This window comes from Geotrypetes seraphini, chromosome 2 (assembly GCF_902459505.1).
Source record: "Geotrypetes seraphini chromosome 2, aGeoSer1.1, whole genome shotgun sequence".
Lineage (NCBI taxonomy): Eukaryota > Metazoa > Chordata > Amphibia > Gymnophiona > Dermophiidae > Geotrypetes > Geotrypetes seraphini.
Genome location: NC_047085.1, coordinates 4,440,469 through 4,460,268, shown reverse-complemented (window position 1 = coordinate 4,460,268; position 19,800 = coordinate 4,440,469). Strand labels below are relative to the sequence as shown.

General features: G+C 42.5%; 1 protein-coding gene across 3 annotated transcripts in view; it reads right to left on the bottom strand.

Annotated features, from left to right (window-relative positions):
• Window positions 1–2,845: 2,845 nt before the first annotated feature.
• Window positions 2,846–19,800, bottom strand: part of LOC117355139 (casein kinase II subunit alpha) — a 247,635-nt gene continuing 230,680 nt past the window's right edge. For all 3 annotated transcript variants that reach the window (XM_033933254.1, XM_033933252.1, XM_033933253.1), the window contains 2 exons: window positions 18,869–18,958; window positions 2,846–3,917 (listed from right to left, as the gene is read on the bottom strand). In XM_033933254.1, coding sequence (XP_033789145.1) covers window positions 3,823–3,917; window positions 18,869–18,958 — 185 coding nt within the window. In that variant the 3' untranslated portion in view covers window positions 2,846–3,822. The remainder of the gene's footprint in view (window positions 3,918–18,868; window positions 18,959–19,800) is intronic.

Below are 19,800 nucleotides of genomic sequence, written 5' to 3'. Positions count from 1 at the left end.
AGAGGAGAAGATAGTGGATGCTGTGGATGGGCAGACTGGATGGGCCATTTGACCTTTATCTGCCATCATATTTCTATGTTTCTATGTAAAAAGGCCCTTCAACATTCAAAATTACAGGAAAATACTTTTTAAAGCAATAGGAAAACCATGTGTCTTGTTAAATGTATCCCTAATTATTTTAATGATGTACGCCACTTAGAAAACTGATAAGTGGACTATCACATTTTACTTATAAACAATTTTTATTGAACCAAAAAAACAAGAACACAGTAGTAGGTACAACATTTGTTCAGGAATCATTTAACAACTATCCCCCAAGCCCAATATCCCCCCCCAACCAGTGTATACAAGGAAAGAGCAAGTGTCCCATCCCCCCCATAAGAAGGAGGTCAGAACAAGACCAAAGTGAAAACATGACAATAAGGGCCCTGGACTCTGATGAGCACCAAGACCTCCCCCTAAAAAAACTAAAACTCAGCAAAGACGGAAATCAAAGCAAACAAAAAAACCCCAACAAAATAATTCTTGTTTGAAAACAAGAGGAAGGCAATCCCAAGGCCGCGAACCCTGCACCGCTCAAAGCAAATTAGACTGGCAAGATGTTAAGAATCAGACTACAGGTTCTAGGAGACAAGGAATATATATAAGGACCCCAGACCTGCAAAAATAATTTAGATTGTCGCAAGGAATTACGCACCCACCCCCTCTCAAGCATCATCAAAGTACGTAAATGATTACACCAAGCCCAATAATAAGGAGCACAATCCAAAATACACTCCCCTTAGCCACCAACCTTGCCTTCCGCAAAAAGAGCCAACCAACTTGGGAGGAAATATTTTTTCACTCAGAGAATAGTTAAGCTCTGGAACACATTGCCAGAGGTTGTAGTAGGAGCAGATAGCGTAGCTGGTTTTAAGAAAGGTTTGGACAATTTCCTGGAGGAAAAGTCCATAGTCTTATTGAAAGAGACAATGGGAAGCAACTGCTTGCCCTGGATCAGTAGCATGGAATGCTGCTACTCTTTGGGTTTAGGTCAGGTACTAGTAACCTGGATTGGCCACTGTGAGAACAGGTTACTGGGCTTGATGGACAATTGGTCTGACCAAGTAAGGCTAGTCTTATTTTCTTTAGTAATGCTCTGTAAGCACCAAGTAGTCCTGAAAATTTCAGATGACATAATCCTCACGGCACGTGTCTTCCCACTTTAGTTTATAACTACGCAGCAGCACCACTTCTTATATGAACTTTGCAATGACTGCTCTGGGACAGACCTTGCCATCTCCTTGCGTTAAGGTGGTGGGTGCGTTCAAGTGAATAAGCCCAATAGAGCTTGCAGTCGGAAAAGTGTTCGCAATCCAACGTTCCAGAACTTAGAGTAGCTGAGCCGAGACGGTCTCTGGGAATCCCAGAAAATGCAATTTCTCTCTTCTAGATCTAGTTTGGATGTCTATTTTGCAAGTTGCTTCGCATCCACACCACCATTTTGCATGTCATCTTCTAACACAGACTTGAGACTGCAAATCTCTAGTGTGGGTCAATATGTCCGATATTAGTTGGTGAATGCTAGCAATTTGGGCAGCCAGTTTCTCAAATTTAGAATCCAAGGCTTCTATGACCAATGTCGTGTCTGGTAGGGAGCCTTGCAGACCATGTGCTTGCTCCACCATCTTGTCCTCACTTCTTTTCGCCGAGGTTTAAATGTCATTGTGACAAAGGATCTAGTTAAATATTTGTCCATACAAGAGGGCTGAGAAAGGCAATGGAGGCAAGATTCTGGTGATGTTAAAGTAACTCTAGGTACACACCCCATAGCCATTTACAGCATCATGTAACCCATGTAACCCCCTAAGTAGTAAGATTAAAACTGGAGAAAATATTTCTTCACTTGGGCAGATTCTATATTGTCCGCCTAGAGTTAGGCTTATTCAGGGCTGATAATTGGCACTTAGTACCTCATAACAGATGTGAATTGGACTTAATTGAAAGTTAGGCGCCTAACTCAAAAAATGCACAGTTAAGTGGGCATGGTTTGGCACCTGTTTTGACTTAGGCGTTGATGTGTGCCTAACTTAGGTGCAGGCATTTAGGCCAAGAAAACCCTGGCATGAACAGGACGCACCTAAAAGTTATGATGCTAGGGAGGCCTAATGCCACCTAGGTAGCACTAAGTGTGATTTTATACAGTGCATCTAACTTTTATAGAATCGCACTTAGTGGCACACTAGTCAGAGCTGATTTTTTAGGCAAACTATATAGAATCTGCCCCTCAATGTGTAAACTCTGGTAATTGTTGCCGCAGAAAGCAGTTAGCTTAGCAGGGTTTTAAAAAGTTTTGGATAATTTCCTAAAACAAAAGTCTATAAGCCATTATTAAGATGGGAAAATTCATGGCTTATTCCTAGAAGGGTGTTTTACTCCTTGGGGTCTTGCCAGATTCTTGTCACCTGGATTGGCCACTGTTGGAAACAGGATACTAGGCTTGATGTACCTTCAATCTGCCCCTGTATGGCAACACTTATGTTCCTATATGGATGTTGATAGTTTTTCCTTCTGAGTCTGGAAATGTGAAAAGACTCCCCTATGGACTTGAAAGCTCATGAAGTATATATCATCTTTCCTAGCTCATCCCTGTTTCTACACTGGATCGCTGAAAACTAGCAGGATGGATACTTCAGTGTTGTGAAATTTCAGCAGCTGAACTGATCATAACCCAGGCAACCTATTGGGTCTTCTTCCATTCCCCCCCCCAATACCTGTTATCTGCTGGGTTTGTTTTAATGAGTTTATAAACCATTTAGATATTCTTTTTGATTGGCAATATATCAAATAAATGTGAAACTAAGAATTTGAAGTGGAACAGAGGAGCAGTACATTTATTCTTGGCTAAATCATGTCCCTTCATACTTTCTGCAATAACAAGGACTATTTTCTTCAAGAAAGGCTGCGTTTCTCTTTTCACAGCACAAGACACAATAGACTGCAGCCCCCCCCTTCCTTTTCCTCCCCCTCTTATCACACACACAGAGGAAACTGTTTTGGGCAACACTGTCCTTTTCAGGACAAATAAAATACATTTTATTACCCATTTTCAATTTCTACATTGTAGCTGAGTTTCTAAACACTGCCATTATGAAAGGATTCTGACACAGACACAGCAGACAGTTGTTTGGTTTTCTGGTCTATATCCACACCCATGTTTGTCTGTGTGTATGCTACAGATATAAATAGATATCCCTGTGTGTGTATCTATCTATTCATCTATCTATATATGTGTGTGTGTGTGTTCAAAAAGTTTACTGGATGGAAAGAAGGAAAATCTAAGTATCTTTTTTTGGTACATTTTCTCTGTTATATATGCAATAAAAGTAAACATTTTGTGTTCGGGGCACGATGAAAAACACAGCAGGAGCTCCAACTAACGCATCGAAGCTGCGGGTTTCCTCAGTGAAGTGACATGACACAGAGAAGGAAGCCCAGAGGACTGATGACGCCTCTCCGGCATTCTCCCTGTCATAACATGTAATAGGGGATGGCTGCTTAGAGCAGTACAAAGTTGAGCAGCAGTGGCCCTCTGACTGCTGAAGGGAAGATACATACATCCTTAGTTAACAGGTAATCAGGAAAAGAGCAAAGGACAGCACTGGGAGAAGAGACGAGTAGAGCAGTAGTAGTGATGGCCCTCAGACTGCAAATTTCATCCCTGAGGTGCTGTCGCAGGAAGAGGTACTCAAGATGGTATACACGTCTGAAGTGGAGTCTGGCCTTCAGACTGGAAGACAGAGGCTGCACATGTCCTCACTGCAGTCAGGCTGCAAGAGGAGGTTAGGTCTGTCCTGATGGGGTGGCAGGGACTGGTGCTCCCAGAGCATTCGGAGAAGAGATGATGGGCGATCCAGAGGCAGGCATGGAAGGGATACCTACAAAAGAGAGATACGGACAGATTAATTCCCAGAACAGAGCCATGACACAATTTAGGTATACAACTTAGTTAAAAAAACCCAAAAAAGTTCAACATAGAATAAAAATTAGAAATACATGAGAAAAACTTAGCTACACCTAGACAATGACAATATAATGCAAATGTTTTTAAGTGGATTTAAAATAACAAATAATTCCTTTCCAATCCAATAATCATAGGTAAACCATTCCAAATAGGGGTGGGGGCTGATATATATATATATATATATATATATATATATATATATATATATATATATATATATATATATATATATATATATATTCAGTTCCAGAGAATCCAGAAATTACATGGCATAAAGTCAAGATTTGTATAGCAGATGCTCTTGAAATAAAATACTTTTCATTGTCTTTCTGAATAACTTAGAATGCTGAACGACTGAGGGAAAGAGTTCCAGATTATCATAGCTTGATAAGAAAGGGAAGATGTTAAAGATTTGTATGATTTCATCCTATTATTGCTGGAAAGCTCAACTTCATCCGATTACAAAAATGATCTCTTATTTCCTAAGGTAAGACGAACAAGGTTGATACAAAAGCAGGAAAAGTCCCATATAGAATTTTATATACAAGCATACACAACTTAAAATTTCATCCTTATTTGCATCACTAACCAGTGAAGATGTATAAAAACAGTGCAATTCATCAAATATTTTCAGAGATTAGGAAAGCTGGAGAAATGGGCAACATTATAATATGGGTGATTTCAATTACCCCAACACTGAGTGGTTAAATGTTACATCGGGGAGTGTTAGGGAGGTAAAATTCCCAGATGTCATAAATGACTGCTTCTTGGAGCAACTGGTCCAGGAACCGACAAGAGAGGGCGCTATTTTAGATTTGGTCCTTAGTGGAATGCAAGACATAGTATAGGAGTTAACTATGTTGGGTCAGCTGGGAAACAGTGATCAAATTTAAGATGATACTGGGAGTAACGTCGCAAAAGAAATCTACTATAGGGGTGTTTAATTTTCAAAAGGGTGACTATGATAAAATGAGGAAAATAGTTAAAAAGAAGTTAAAGGGATCAGTTCCAAATGTTAGGACTGTAAACCAGACGTGGATGTTATTTAAAAACTAGTTTTTTAGCCCATTACATTAACGGGTGCTAGCAGCCCTTTTCCCTTACTTTTCCGTCCTCCCTGTCCAGCAGCACCCCCCCCCCAATCCCTGCTCCCCCTGTCCAGCAGTAGCCCTTCTCCCTTACTTGTACCTTCCCCACTGTCCATTAGGAACCCTTCTCCCTTACCTGCAAACCATGCAGCCTTGGGGCTTTTGGTAGGCCAGGCCACTTTACATTTTAGAAGTCCCCCACCCCATTCCCTGGGCAGCAGCATGTATTTTCTTTTCTGGCCGGCTCCCTTGACAAATTTCAAAGCCTCGGGCAGCGGTCGCTCCTCGACTGATCCGCGCTTACAACAGCCCCGCACTCACATTCTGGCTGGCTCCCTTACTAAAGTTTTTCGTGGTGGCGGCTCCTCTTGCATCCGTCCCTGTGTCCAAAGCTTCTCCGAAGGCTGGCTCCCATGAAAATGTTATTTATCTGTTTTGGGAGCCAGCCTTCGGAGAAGCTTTGGACACAGGGACAGATGCAAGAGGAGCCGCCACTGCGAAAAACTTTAGTAAGGGAGCCAGCCAGACCGTGAGTGCGGGACCGTTGTAAGTTTGCATACATGATCAGGGAACATGCCGGTAAGAGTGCACATGTGCGCTTAGGGTTTCATTATATAGGATACCGTCGTGGAAGTCCAAACCAGATGTATTCCACATATCAGCAAAGGTGGAAAGAAGAGGAAATGAGAGCCGGTATGGTTATAAGTTGAAGTGAAAGAGGCTATCAGAGCTAAAAAACATCCTTTAAAGAATGGAAAAAAGATCCGAATGAAGAAAATAAGAAGAAACACAAGCACTGGCAAGTTAGATGCAAAGCACTAATAAAGACAGCTAAGAAAGAATATGAGGAGAAACTTACAAAAGAGGCAAAAACTCATAGCAATTTTTTAAGGTACATCAGAACCAGAAAACCTATGAGGGAATCTGTGGGACTGTTGGATGATCAAGGAACAAAAGGGGCGCTCAGGGAGGATAAGGCAATAGAGCAAAAATTGAATGAATTCTTTGCTTCGGTCTTTACGGAAGAAGATGTAGAGATCTACCTGAACCGGAAATGGTTTTCAAGGGTGATGATGCAGAGGAACTGAAAGAAATCTCGGTGAATCTGGAAGATGTACTAAGCCAAATCAGCAAGTTAAAAAGTTATAAATCACCAGGATTGGATGGTATACATCCCAGGGTATTAAAAGAACTCAAAAATGAAATTGCTGACATGCTGTTAAGTGATCTGTAACCTAAAATCGTCTGTAGTACCTGAAGATTGGAGGTGGCCAATGTTACACTGATTTTTAAAAAGGGTTCCAGGGGAGATCTGGAAAATTACAGACCGGTAAGCCTCACTTTAATGCCCGGTAAAAAGGTAGAAACAATTATAAAAAATAAAATTGTGGAACACGTAGACAAACATGATTTAATGAGATGGAGTCTTGCCTCACAAATTTGCTTGACTTCTTTGAAGGTGTGAATAAACATGTGGATAAAGGTGAATCGGTTGATATAGTATATCTAGATTTTCAGAAAGCTTTTGATAAAGTTCCTCATGAGAAGCTCCTGAGGAAATTAAAGAGTCATGGGATAGGTGGCAAAGTTCAGTTGTGGATTAAGAATTGGTTATCAGATAGAAAACAGAGAGTAGGGTTAAATGGTAAATTTTCTCAGTGGAGGAGAGTAAACAGTGGAGTGTCGCAGGGGGTCTGTCCTGGGACTGGTGCTATTTAACCTATAAATGATCTAGAAATTGGGACGACAAGTGAGGTGATTAAATTTGCAGATGACACTAAACTGTTCAAAGTTGTTAAAACGCATGCAGATTGTGAAACACTGCAGGCGGACCTTAAGAAATTGGAAGATTGGGAGTCCAAATGGCAAATTAAATTTAATGTGGACAAATGCAAAGTGATGCACATTGGGAAGAATAACCTGAATCACAGTTACCGGATGTTAGGGTCCCACCTTGGGGATTAGTGCCCAATAAATCTTCTGCCTAATAATAATAATAATAACAACAGTTTATATACCGCAATACCGTTAAGTTCTATGCGGTTTACAATAGATTAAGCGAGGTACAAATTGATTGAATTTAAGAGGGGGGAAGAGGAGAGTTAATAGGACCGGAAATGCGTTGTTGAGGACAGAGAAATCACTATGGAGGAGAAAGAAGATGAGTGGGTCAGTTGTCTAGATATTTAGGAACAGTTGAGTTTTTAGATGTTTTCTGAATTCCTAAAGTGCCTCAGTGGCCAAAAAAGCAAATAGGATGTTAGGAATTATTTTAAAAAAGGGATGGTTAACAAGACTAAGAATGTTATAATGCCCCTGTATCACTCCATTGTGTGACCTCATCTGGAGTATTGCATTCAATTCTGGTCTCCTTATCTCAAGAAACATATAGTGGTGCTACAAAAGGTTCAAAGAAGAGCGAACAAGATGGTAAAGGGGATGGAACTCTCGTTTAAGGAAAGACTAAAATGGTTAGGGCTCTTCAGCTTGGGAAAGAGATGGCTGAGGGGAGATATGATTGAAGTCTACAAAATTCTGGAGTGGAGTAGAATGGGTACAAGTGGATCGATTTTTCACTCTGTCAAAAATTACAAAGACTAGGGGACACTTGAAGTTACAGGGAAATACTTTTAAAACCAATTGGAGGAAATTTTTTTTCATTCAGAGAATAGTTAAGCTCTGGAACACGTTGCCAGAGGATGTGGTAAGATCAGATAGCGTAGCTGCTTTTAAGAAAGATTTGGACAAGTTCCTGGAGGAAAAGTCAGTTATTCAGAAAGACACTAGGGAAGCCACTGCTTTCCCTGTATTGGTAGCATGGAATATTACTACACCTTGGGTTTTGGCTAGGTACTGGTGACCTGGATTAGCCACCGTGGGAATGGGCTACTGGGCTTGATGGATATTGGTCTGACCCAGTGAGGCTATTCTTATATTAAATGTTCAAGGTGAATATATTATTCTGACTGGATCATTTGTAACTTTTTCCAAATGGATTGTGAGCAGTACCACACTGCACAGAGGGCACTCTTCATTGTTTAAAACTATTTGAAGATCATATAGCTTTTAATATATTACACGGATCAACTTACGGAGGCAGACTGCTACAGATCCCCGGGGTCTAGTAGAACATGACAATTCTATTATCTGCTCTCTCCCACCTTTCCTCCAAAGTATACAGACTGAAATCTTTAAGTCTATTCCTATAGGCCTTATGAAGAAGACCACATACCATTTTAGTAGCCTTCCTCTGGATGACTCCATCCTTTTTATATCTTTTTGAAGGTGCGGCCTCCAGAATTGTACAAAATATTCTAAATGAGGTCTTACCAGTGTCTTATATTGAGGCATCAATATCTTCTTTTTCCTACTGGCCATACCTCTCCCTATGCAACCTAGCATCCTTCTAGCTTTCGCCGTCACCTTTTCAACCTGTTTGGCCACCTTAAGATCATCACATACAATCACATCCAAATCCCGATCTTCTGTTGTGCACATAAATTCTTCACCCCCTAAACTGTACCGTTCCCTCGGGTTTTTGCAGCCCAAATGCATGACCTTGCATTTAGCATTAAATTTTAGCTGCCAAATTTCAGACTATTCAAGCTACACCAGGTCTTTCTTCATGGTATTCACACCATCCGGCGTGTCTACTCTATTGCAGATTTTGGTATCATCCGCAAAGAGGCAAATCTTACTCCACAACCTTCAGCAATATCGTTTATAAAAATGTTAAAAAGAACAGAACCTTGAGGCACACCACTGATAATATCCCTTTCCTCAGAGCAATCTCCATTGATCACTACACTCTGTTGCCTTCCACTCAACCAGTTCTTGACCCAGCCCCTCACTTTGGGACTCATCCTGAGGGCACTCACTTTATTTATTAGACGTATGTGTGGACGCTGTCAAAGGCTTTGATAAAAATCTCACATCTAGTGCACATCCTCTATCCAATTCTCTGGTCACCCAAAGAAATTGATCAGATTTGTCTGACGACCTACCTCTAGTGAATCCATGTTGCCTCCGATCCTGTAATATACAGAATTCCAGAAACTTGACCATTCTCTGTTTTAAAAGCGTTTCCATTAATTTGCTTACCACAGTAGTCAGAATTACAGGCCTGTAATTCCCTACTTCTTCCTTCCTTCCACTTTTGTGGAAAGGGACCACATTCGCCCTTCTCCAGTCCTCCGGTACCACTCCTGACTCTAGAAACAGGTTGAAAAGGTTAGGAAGCGGAGCTACCAGAACTTCCCTAAGTTCCTTCATCACCCTCAGATATACACCATTTGGCCCTATCCCTTTGTCTAACTTTATTTTAGCTAGCTCCTGACTAACACAACCCTCTGAAAATTGATCAGGTTCTATTACTCCTCCATACCTATTCACATTTGTCTTCTGCAGTCCCGCTCTCGGTGCTTCAGCCGTGAACACAGAATAGAAATATTTATTAAGCAATTCGGCCTTTTCTTTATCAGCTTCTACATATTCCTCCCCTTCACCTTTGAGTCTCACAATGCCACTTTTGCATTTCTTCCTATCACTAATATATCTAAAAAATGTCTTGTCGCCCTATTTTACTGTGTCAGCTATTTTTTCTTCCATCTGCATCTTTGCTTTCCTGACTACACGATCAGCTTCTCTTAACTCTTCCAGATATTTTTGCCTGTCTTCCTCTTTCTGCGATCTTTTGTAGTTTATGAAAACTAACCTCTTATTCCTTACCTTCTCAGCTACTACTTTTGAGAACCAAAGCGGCCTTCTTTTCCTCTTACTTTTACTTACTTGCTTCACAAAAAGGTTTGTCGCCCTTACATTTGTTCTTTTCAGTTTTGCCTACCACATTTCCACTCCTTCCTCCTTCACTGATTAGGTTGGCTCTTATTGGTGAAATAAGGCATTATGACATCACAATCTCAGCTCTGGTTACCAGAGACTGAAACTCTTCACACTACCAGGGGATGCTTAAAAGTTCTCAGCCCAACCAAGAAGAGAATGATTGGACATGGTTCAATCAATGATCTGAAACTATGTCAAAAACATAGAATTTCGTTTCTACTAATTGGCACTTAATGATAGAAGGTAACACTCTTTTCAGCTCCAGTAGCAAAATAACGTTCATAATTTAGGAAGTTGACTGAGAAAGACATGAGGGGCTGAATTGATCTTAAACAACTGGTGATTTAAAGGATGTTTTAAAGGACCAAATAGCATGTTGGTAACAAAAATATTGTACAGGATGTCTGGTGCAATACTCGGAAAGACCTCCCAGGAAAGAGACTTGGGAGTACTGGTCGACAAGTTGATGAAGCCATCCGTGCAATGTGCGGTGGCGGCAAAAAGGGCAAACAGAATGCTTGGAATGATTAAGAAAGGGATCACAAACAGATTGGAGAAAGTTATCATGCCGCTGTACTGGGCCATGGTGTGACCCCACCTGGAATACTGCGTCCAGCACTGGTTGCCGTACTTGAAGAAGGACACGGTACTACTCGAAAGGGTCTAGAGAAGAGCGACTAAAATGGTTAAGGGGCTGGAGGAGTTGTCGTACAGCGAGAAATTAGAGAAACTGGGCATCTTCTCCCTTGAAAAGAGAAGACAGAGGGGACATGATTGAAACATAGAAACAGACGGCAGATAAGGGCCACGGCCCATCTAGTCTGCCCACCCCAATGACCCTCCCCTACCTTTCTCTGTGAATAGATCCCACGTGTCTATCCCATTTGGCCTTAAAATCAGGCACGCTGCTGGCCTCAATAACCTGAAGTGGAAGACTATTCCAGCGATCAACCACCCTTTCAGTGAAAAATAATTTCCTGGTGTCCCCGTGCAGTTTCCCACCCCTGATTTTCCATGGATGCCCCCTTGTTGCCGCGGGACCCTTGAAAAAAAAATTTATCTTCTTCCACCTCGATGCGGCCCGTGAGATACTTGAATGTCTCGATCTTATGTTCTTATGTCACCCCTCTCTCTGCGTTCCTCGAGTGAGTACAGCTGCAACTTATCCAGCCGTTCCTCATACGGGAGATCCTTGAGTCCCGAGACCATCCAGGTGGCCATTCTCTGGACCGACTCTAGTCTCAGCACATCCTTACGGTAATGCGGCCTCCAGAATTGCACACAGTACTCCAGGTGGGGCCTCACCATGGATCTATACAATGGCATAATGACTTCAGGCTTACGGCTGACGAAACTCCTGCGTATGCAACCTATGATTTGCCTTGCCTTGGATGAAGCTTGCTCCACTTGATTGGCAGTCTTCATGTTCAAGATAATGAAGGGAATAGACTTGGTAGATAAAGACAGGTTGTTCACCCTCTCCAAGGTAGGAAGAATGAGAGGGCATTCTCTAAAGTTAAAAGGAAGTTCTTTTTCACCCAGAGAGTGGTGGAAAACTGGAACACTCTTTTGGAGGCTGTCGAAGGGGAAAACACCCTCCAGAGATTCAAGACAAAGTTAAACAAGTTCCTGCTAGACCAGAACGTACACAGGTAAGGTAAGTCACTTAATCCTCCATAGCCCCAGGTACATTAGATAGATTGTGAGCCCACTGGGACAGATAGGGAAAATGCTTGAGTAGCTGATTGTAAACCGCTTAGATAACCTTGATAGGCGGTATATAAAATCCTAATAAAACTTGAAAACTTGAAACTAACTAGACTCAGTTAGGGCTCAGGTCCTTGATCTGGGGGCTGCCGCAGGAGAGGACTGCTGGGCACGATGGACCACTGGTCTGACCCAGCAGCGGCAATTCTTATGTTTTTGTCTTTTCCTTAATTGGTTGTAATTTATATGAAGTAACCCACTAATCAATATCCCTACAGCCTTTCATCTGTTCTTAGGTGGAGTCTCAGTCTTGTGTGAGGAGAAGCAACATTAATATAATCTACATTGATAACTGTTTTACTACTTCGGTTTTCAAGTTGTACTCCCAGAGACTGCATTATATTGAACAAAATAGGGAACAAAGGTGAACTCTGGGGAATACCATCCCTTGGACAAAACACAATGCATCATGATCTTATAAGGCCCTATCTGATTTTAAAAAAATCCCCTAAAAAAACCATGGCAGGGACAAATTCAAACCTTACAAACTCATGGCAGGGACAAACTCAAGCCATGCAGGATGTATATTCAGTGGTTTACCTAGCTGGACCAGCATTTGAAAATGCTCTTTTTCACAATGAAACAAGTTTGAACTGTTTAAGGTCTGGCAACTGAAATAGTGCTTTTGAGAAGAATGCAAAAAAACTCAGAGAATACCTAAACAATTTATTTGACAAATACAATGGAGATTTTGAATGCCATGCCTTAAACATCGAGCACAACAATTTGAAATGTATGCGCTTGGCAACTGGCAAGCAACTGACATGGATAATCTGGACATACAGATGATTCAACTGGACATACTGGCCTCACTTGTGTATGCTGGACACTACAGACCTATATTTTCACTTGTGTATGCTGGATACTACAGACCTATATTTTCACTTGTGTATGCTGGACACTACAGACCTATATTTTCCCATAGCCAGGCCCAGCCTGTACCTTGCTGTCTGTAAACACCTGCAGCCTTTGCAATGCTAATGTTTTTGTCTCCATTCCCTGTTGGGAGGATATTTCTCCAAGGTTCTGCTGAACTGTTATCAATGCTGTATGACTTCATATGCCAGGCACCCTGGAAAGCCATAAAACTTTTATAATGAGCAAGGATCCCTGCAGGACGATGTGGGTGTAGCGAGATGAGAGAACTTGGTACCAAAACATTTGCTCCCTGTCTCTGAACCAAGTTATGGGAACCAAGCAGCTGGATTGTTGAAAGGTCACCTTTGCCAACTTTCAGCATACAAGGACACCATCCCGAAGATGCACAGACTAATTAACATCTACATATCTCAGCGCTGGAGAAAGAAAGTTCACCAAGAGTTCTCTGTTTCTGCAAGGCCCCCCCCCCCCCCCGGGGTGGAGGTGAGAGAGGCGTGGACTGAGAGGAGGAGTTAGATTTACATTATTTTATGTACCAATAGGGAATTGCATAACCAGAATTCGGGGATGTACTTTTTGGAACAAAGGAAGAATTTCTCTGTATAAAATACACGTGCATTCTAGGTAAAGCTAGAGAGATTCACTTACTTATGCTACGGGGATCTGCTAGCCCCCTGCTAAGCATATGGGTGCAAGTTCTTCTCTCCAGTGCTTAGGGAGTTGAGTGATGTCTTGGCAGAGCCATTGTCGGCACTCTTCAACCTCTCCCTTAGTACAGGAAGCGTCCCGTTGGACTGGAGGACGGCTAACGTCATTCCACTCCACAAGAAAGGCTCAAAGATGGAGACAGCAAACTACAGACCAGTGAGTCTAACATCTATAGTGAGCAAACTTATGGAAACTCTGATCAAACGACAATTGGATAAGATCCTGGATGAGGAAAATCTACGGGACCCCCGTCAACATGGATTTACTAAGGGGAGATCATGTCAATCCAACCTGATCAGCTTCTTTGACTGGGTGACGGGGAAGCTGAATGTTGGGGAGTCCCTGGACATCGTGTACCTGGACTTTAGCAAAGCATTCGATAGCGTACCACACCGCAGGTTGCTGAACAAGATGAGTTCTATAGGATTAGGTGACACATTGACGAAATGGGTTGGGAACTGGCTTGGTGGTAGGCTTCAAAGGGTAGTGGTGAACGGCACCCCCTCAGAAATGACGGAGGTGATCAGTGGAGTGCCACAGGGTTCGGTCTTAGGACCGACCCTATTCAACATCTTTATAAGAGACTTGGCAGAAGGGCTTCGAGGTAAGGCCTTATTCGCCGATGACGCCAAACTAAGTAATGTAGTGGGAAAATGCACAACGGACGAAGATTCAATGCCCGACAACATGATGCACGACCTACTCCTACTGGAGCGCTGGTCTAGGACCTGGCAACTCAGCTTCAATGCCAAAAAATGCAAAGTAATGCACCTAGGCAACCATAATCCATACAAGACTTATACTCTTAATGGTGAGATCCTAACAAGAACGGTAGCAGAACGGGACCTGGGAGTGATCGTCAGTGAGGACATGAAGGCTGCCAGTCAGGTAGAGCAGGCCTCATCCAAGGCAAGACAGATCCTAGGTTGCATACGCAGGGGTTTCGTCAGCCGTAAGCCGGAAGTCATTATGCCATTGTATAGATCCATGGTGAGGCCCCACCTGGAATACTGTGTGCAATTCTGGAGACCACATTATCGCAAAGATGTGCTGAGATTGGAGTCGGTACAGAGAATGGCCACCCGGATGGTCTCAGGACTCAAAGATCTCCCGTACGAAGAAAGGTTAGACAAACTGCAGCTATACTCGCTTGAGGAACGCAGAGAGAGGGGGGACATGATCGAGACGTTCAAGTATCTCACGGGCCGCATCGTAGCGGAAGAAGATATCTTCTTTTTCAAGGGACCCACGGCAACAAGAGGGCATCCATGGAAAATCAGAGGCGGGAAACTACGAGGTGACACCAGGAAATTATTTTTCACTGAAAGGGTGGTTGATCGCTGGAATAATCTTCCACTGCAGGTGATTGAGGCCAGCAGCGTGCCTGATTTTAAGGCCAAATGGGATCGACACGTGGGCTCTATTCACTAGGCAAAGGTAAGGGAGGGTCATCAGGGTGGGCAGACTAGATGGGCCGTGGCCCTTATCTGCCATCAATTTCTATGTTTCTATTCTGAACTGACAATATATTTTTCTGATATGTCTCTGCTGCTGTAATACTGTAAGTTTTTATACTAACAATAAACGAATATTGTCTGTTTTGGAAGATACAATGCTGTCTTGTAGTTATTCCAATGAGGTAAACAAAGCAGCCTTTACTTCACAACGTAAGCTAAAAATAAATACAGTAGCGATGTGATCCATCTTCTTTGAGCCAGTTAGAAGCCTGGCACCGTATTTTGAATAAGCCATAAACAATGCATACTAATTTCACTCATACTCAGAAAGAGAGTATTACAATAATTTAAATGGCATGTTATGAAGGCATGTACCAATTTAGTCAAATTGGCTTCAATTGCTTCAACATTCATAAATGATAAAAACAAGATTTTACAACATGACTAATTTGAGGCGTAAGATCAGAATTTCAATGAACACCTAGTACTGCTTTGTATTTTTCTCTGTATTCAGAATGAGATATTGTTCTGAAAGCCAATTGTTGAATTGTCTCAGTTTATCATTGAGATCAGTCGTGGTTACTTCCTGATTATCATTTGAAAAATAAAAACAACAACTGAATATCATCAGCAAAGAAATGGAAATTGAGTCCCAAGTGTCAAGAAGCTACACTGGAGGTACAAGGTTCAAATTAAAAAAAGAGTAGGAGACAGTAATGACCCCTTAGGAACTCTGGAGGTCAATGTCTCCTATGAAGATAACCAACTCTCTCAATACACCATACAGGAACGATTAGAAAAATAAGGTGCAAATCATTTCAGTACTATAGATCCGAATCGTATATCCTTCAACCTAGACAATTTTTTTTAATGTGAAACAGTTAGGAGGACAAAACTTTATCCATGTACTGGTTTGACATGGATAGACAAACCAGACAAACACAGAAAAATTAACTTGTTGCAGGTTTTCCGGGTCTTGACGTTTCAGCCCTCATGCTGCGGCTTTCTTCAGGGTATGCTATGAGGTCTGCAGTTTGTCTTTGTACATAGTGGGTCCTCTGATCTGATTGGGAACAGGGAGTCCATTGGTTACAAATTTGAATTTTGGTGGGAAAGTCAGTTGGTCTCTTTTCTCCAAAAATGGAAAAGTCTCTTGTGAGTTTAAAGATGTTCTCTCCGTGAAGATGAGTTATATGAAATGAAGGCGTTTAGCTCGTTAACTTTTTCTTATCTGTACAAATTTGAAATGCTCTACCTCAGTCGTTGAAAAATCAATCTTCTTATATGCTCTTTCAGAAAGGTCTAAAGATATTTATTTGAGAAATTTATGAGTTAGAAATTGGACGATTATATGTTTGTAATGAATTTTATTTTGTATTAAGTATAAACATGACTTTTTATTGTGCGATGCTTTGAACCTATTTGTAAGGAGAAAGCAATTTATAAATACCAATTTAGATTACAGACCATATAGCCTATTGCCGATACCTTGCTAAGTGACTATGGCATTGAATTTTCAGGCACAACAAACCCCATGGTAGCCAGAGTTTTACAAAATGCTAACCACTGGGAAGATGGAATATAAGGATTGAGAATCCTGCTTTATTTTCTACAGTAATTGCCAAACTTTTAAGGACCTCTTTATCTGAAGTAATTTGTCGTCATGTTTCCCCCTGATAAATGGATTAACTCTGCCCTTTAAGGGGAAGATTCTCAAAACCTTAATGTGGTTGCTAAACCGGCTCCAGCCAGTTTAGTATGCATGTATCTTAGTGGCGGATTATCAAACGGCTTACCGTAGTCTTTTCCCAGCTTCCAAGCAGTCTGACTCTGCTATGCAAATGTATTACAATGGAGGTCAATAATATTTAAATGAGCACTCCGGGCGATTCTCTATCGCCAAGTAATTTCCTAACCTTGATGTCCTATATTTGCGAGAATAATTTTCTGGTAGATCTGAGCTGTCCCAGTCTTACTTTTTAGTCATTGCCTGAGTGCTAATTGGCTCAGGCATCGACAGGAAAGTAAGGCTCAACAGCTCAGATCTGCAAGAAAATTTTGCTGCCAAACCCCCCCACCCCAGGCAGTGGGAGGGATACCCACTCATAAGAATATAGCGTACCACACCGCAGGTTACTGAGCAAGATGAGTTCTATAGGATTAGGTAACACATTGACGAAATGGGTTGGGAGCTGGCTTGGAGGTAGGCTCCAAAGGGTGGTGGTGAACGGCACCCCCTCCGAAATGACTGAGGTGATTAGTGGAGTACCACAGGGCTCAGTCTTGGGCCCAATCCTATTCAACATCTTTATAAGAGACTTGGCAGAAGGGCTTCGAGGTAAAATAACATTATTCGCCGATGACGTCAAACTGAGTAATGTAGTGGGCAAATGCACAACAGACGAAGATTCGGTGCCCGACAACATGATGCACGACCTACTCCTACTGGAGCGATGGTCCAGGACATGGCAACTCAACTTCAATGCCAAAAAATGCAAAGTTATGCACCTGGGCAGCCAGAATCCATGCAAGTCTTATACCCTTAATGGCGAGATCCTAGCAAAAACGGTAGCAGAACGAGACTTGGGGGTAATCGTCAGTGAGGACATGAAGTCTGCCAATCAAGTGGAGCAGGCTTCGTCCAAGGCAAGACAAATCATGGGCTGCATACGAAGGGGTTTCGTCAGTCGTAAGGCGGAAGTCATTATGCTATTGTATAGATCCATGGTGAGGCCCCATCTGGAATACTGTGTGCAATTCTGGAGGCCGCATTATCGCAAGGATGTGCTGAGACTGGAGTCGGTGCAAAGAATGGCCACCCGGATGGTCTCAGGACTCAAGGATCTACCATACGAAAAACGGCTTGACAAATTACAGCTATACTCGCTCGAGGAGCGCAGAGAGAGGGGGGACATGATCGAGACATTCAAGTATCTTACGGGCCGCATCGAGGCGGAGGAAGATATCTTCTTTTTCAAGGGTCCCACGACAACAAGAGGGCATCTGTTGAAAATCAGGGGCGGGAAACTACGAGGTGACACCAGGAAATTCTTTTTCACTGAAAGAGTGGTTGATCGCTGGAATAGTCTTCCACTACAGGTGATTGAGGCCAGCAGCGTGCCTGATTTTAAGGCCAAATGGGATCGGCACATGGGATCTATTCACAGGGCAAAGGTAGGGGAGGGACATTAAGGTGGGCAGACTAGATGGGCCATGGGCCCTTATCTGCCGTCTATTTCTATGTTTCTATAAGCAATGCCTCCACTGGGTCAGACCCGAGGTCCATCGTGTCCAGCAGTCCGCTCACGCGGCGGCCCAACAGATCCAGGACCTGTGCAGTAATCTTCTATCTATCACTCTCTCTTGCCGCTGCCATTAAGCAACCACCTCCCAGAACGGGAGATATTTCCACTCCCTCCCGCTACCAAGCAACCCCCCTGACACTTCACATGCAGCAGGAGAGATACCCACTCCTTGCCGCTGCCAAGCAACCCCCCCCCAAGGCAGCAAGAGATGACTACTCCCTCCCAATACCAGTATCTTACCTCCTCCCCATACCTTGTTAACGAAGTCTGGCCGGAGGGATGCCTCCTATTTCTGGCCAGCAGGCCCGCCTCTTCAAAATGGCAGGCCTTCCTCTCCCTGGTGAATCCTGGGAGGGACCTGATTGGCCCAGGTTGCTTAAGGTGCCTTGGGGGGGGGGGGTAGTTATTGGGGGTACAATGGCGGCAGGGGGAGGGAGTGGGCAATTCCCCAGGGTTGGGGGTCAGGAGGGTTTGTTTGATGGCAGCAAGGAGGAGGGAGCAGGCATCCCTCCCACTGCTGGGGAATGGGTTTGCTTGACATCTGTGATCTTTGATTTGGGGCCTTTTTTATTTTTTTTGTGTGTTTATTCTGCGCATGTGCCGATCGCTATCACCAGCGATCGGCATATGCAAATTTAGTGACTCTCCGCCAACCTCATTTGCATGCATGTTTTTTTTTAAAAGAATGACTCATCTTTTTGAAATCATTACAGTTGCAGCTGCAACAGCAGCCCTTTGGATTTTACCGTCAACATTTGAGAATCTTCCCCTAAGTGCACTTCACCCTTTTACTCTAAGGGCTGTACTATTGGTACATACCTGCTAACATACTGGAGGTGCTAACAGGGTTATTACCAGCTGGCATGCCTGTGCTGGGACCGGTCCTTTGCTGATCTTTTGATATTGGATCTGTAGGATAGAAACAAATCACAGCATTAAATGCTCAATACAATACGGACAAGTTAAGTACACACTGTAGTCCCAAACCTAATATTCCCTTCTTGGCATCTCCAGTCATCTACTGGTAGGCCACTACTGTTTGTTTGTTTTTTTTGGGGGGAAGAGTAGGGGAGCCTGAAGTAGAGAAAGAGTGGCTTTCAGCAGAAGGAACACAATTTCAGGAAGTAAATAGCCCTAGGATAGGGTTCATAAACCTATGGGAAGAGTGCTCAAAGTCTGTAAGAGAAGCAAGGGACACACAGCTCATCAATCAAGTTGATGGGGCAGGTACTGAGAATGATTTGAGATCAGGGAAATATATTACTGAGACCAAGTTTTCTTTATCTGAGAAAGGGACCACACTATCTGAAGTCTCAAATTTGAAAATGAATGGTATGAACATAGGATTTCTAAATACAAAATGAACAGTACAAAAACCCCTCCAAACAAATTTAAATTGCTGCAAATGTGGACTTCCAGAGACAGAGATCTTCACTGGTAAGACTGCTGGGAAATTGCTTGCAGGCTTGGGGATGGGAAACAAAGTTAAATAGGCAAGCTTATTTTACGTAGTCTGCTTACTTAGCAAAAGAATTTAAGAGGTAGTTTTTTTTTTAATATTAGCATAGAAAGTTTGTTAGAGTTCACAGGCTAGCAATTTAAGAGGCTATTTTAAAATTTCTATAGTATCAGCATAAAGCACAGAAGTCTCAGTTTAGACTTTGTTTGAAATGTCTGTATACAAATATCAGAAGCCTAAGAAACAAAATGGGAGAGATAGCATATATTGAACTAATTGAAAAGATGACATA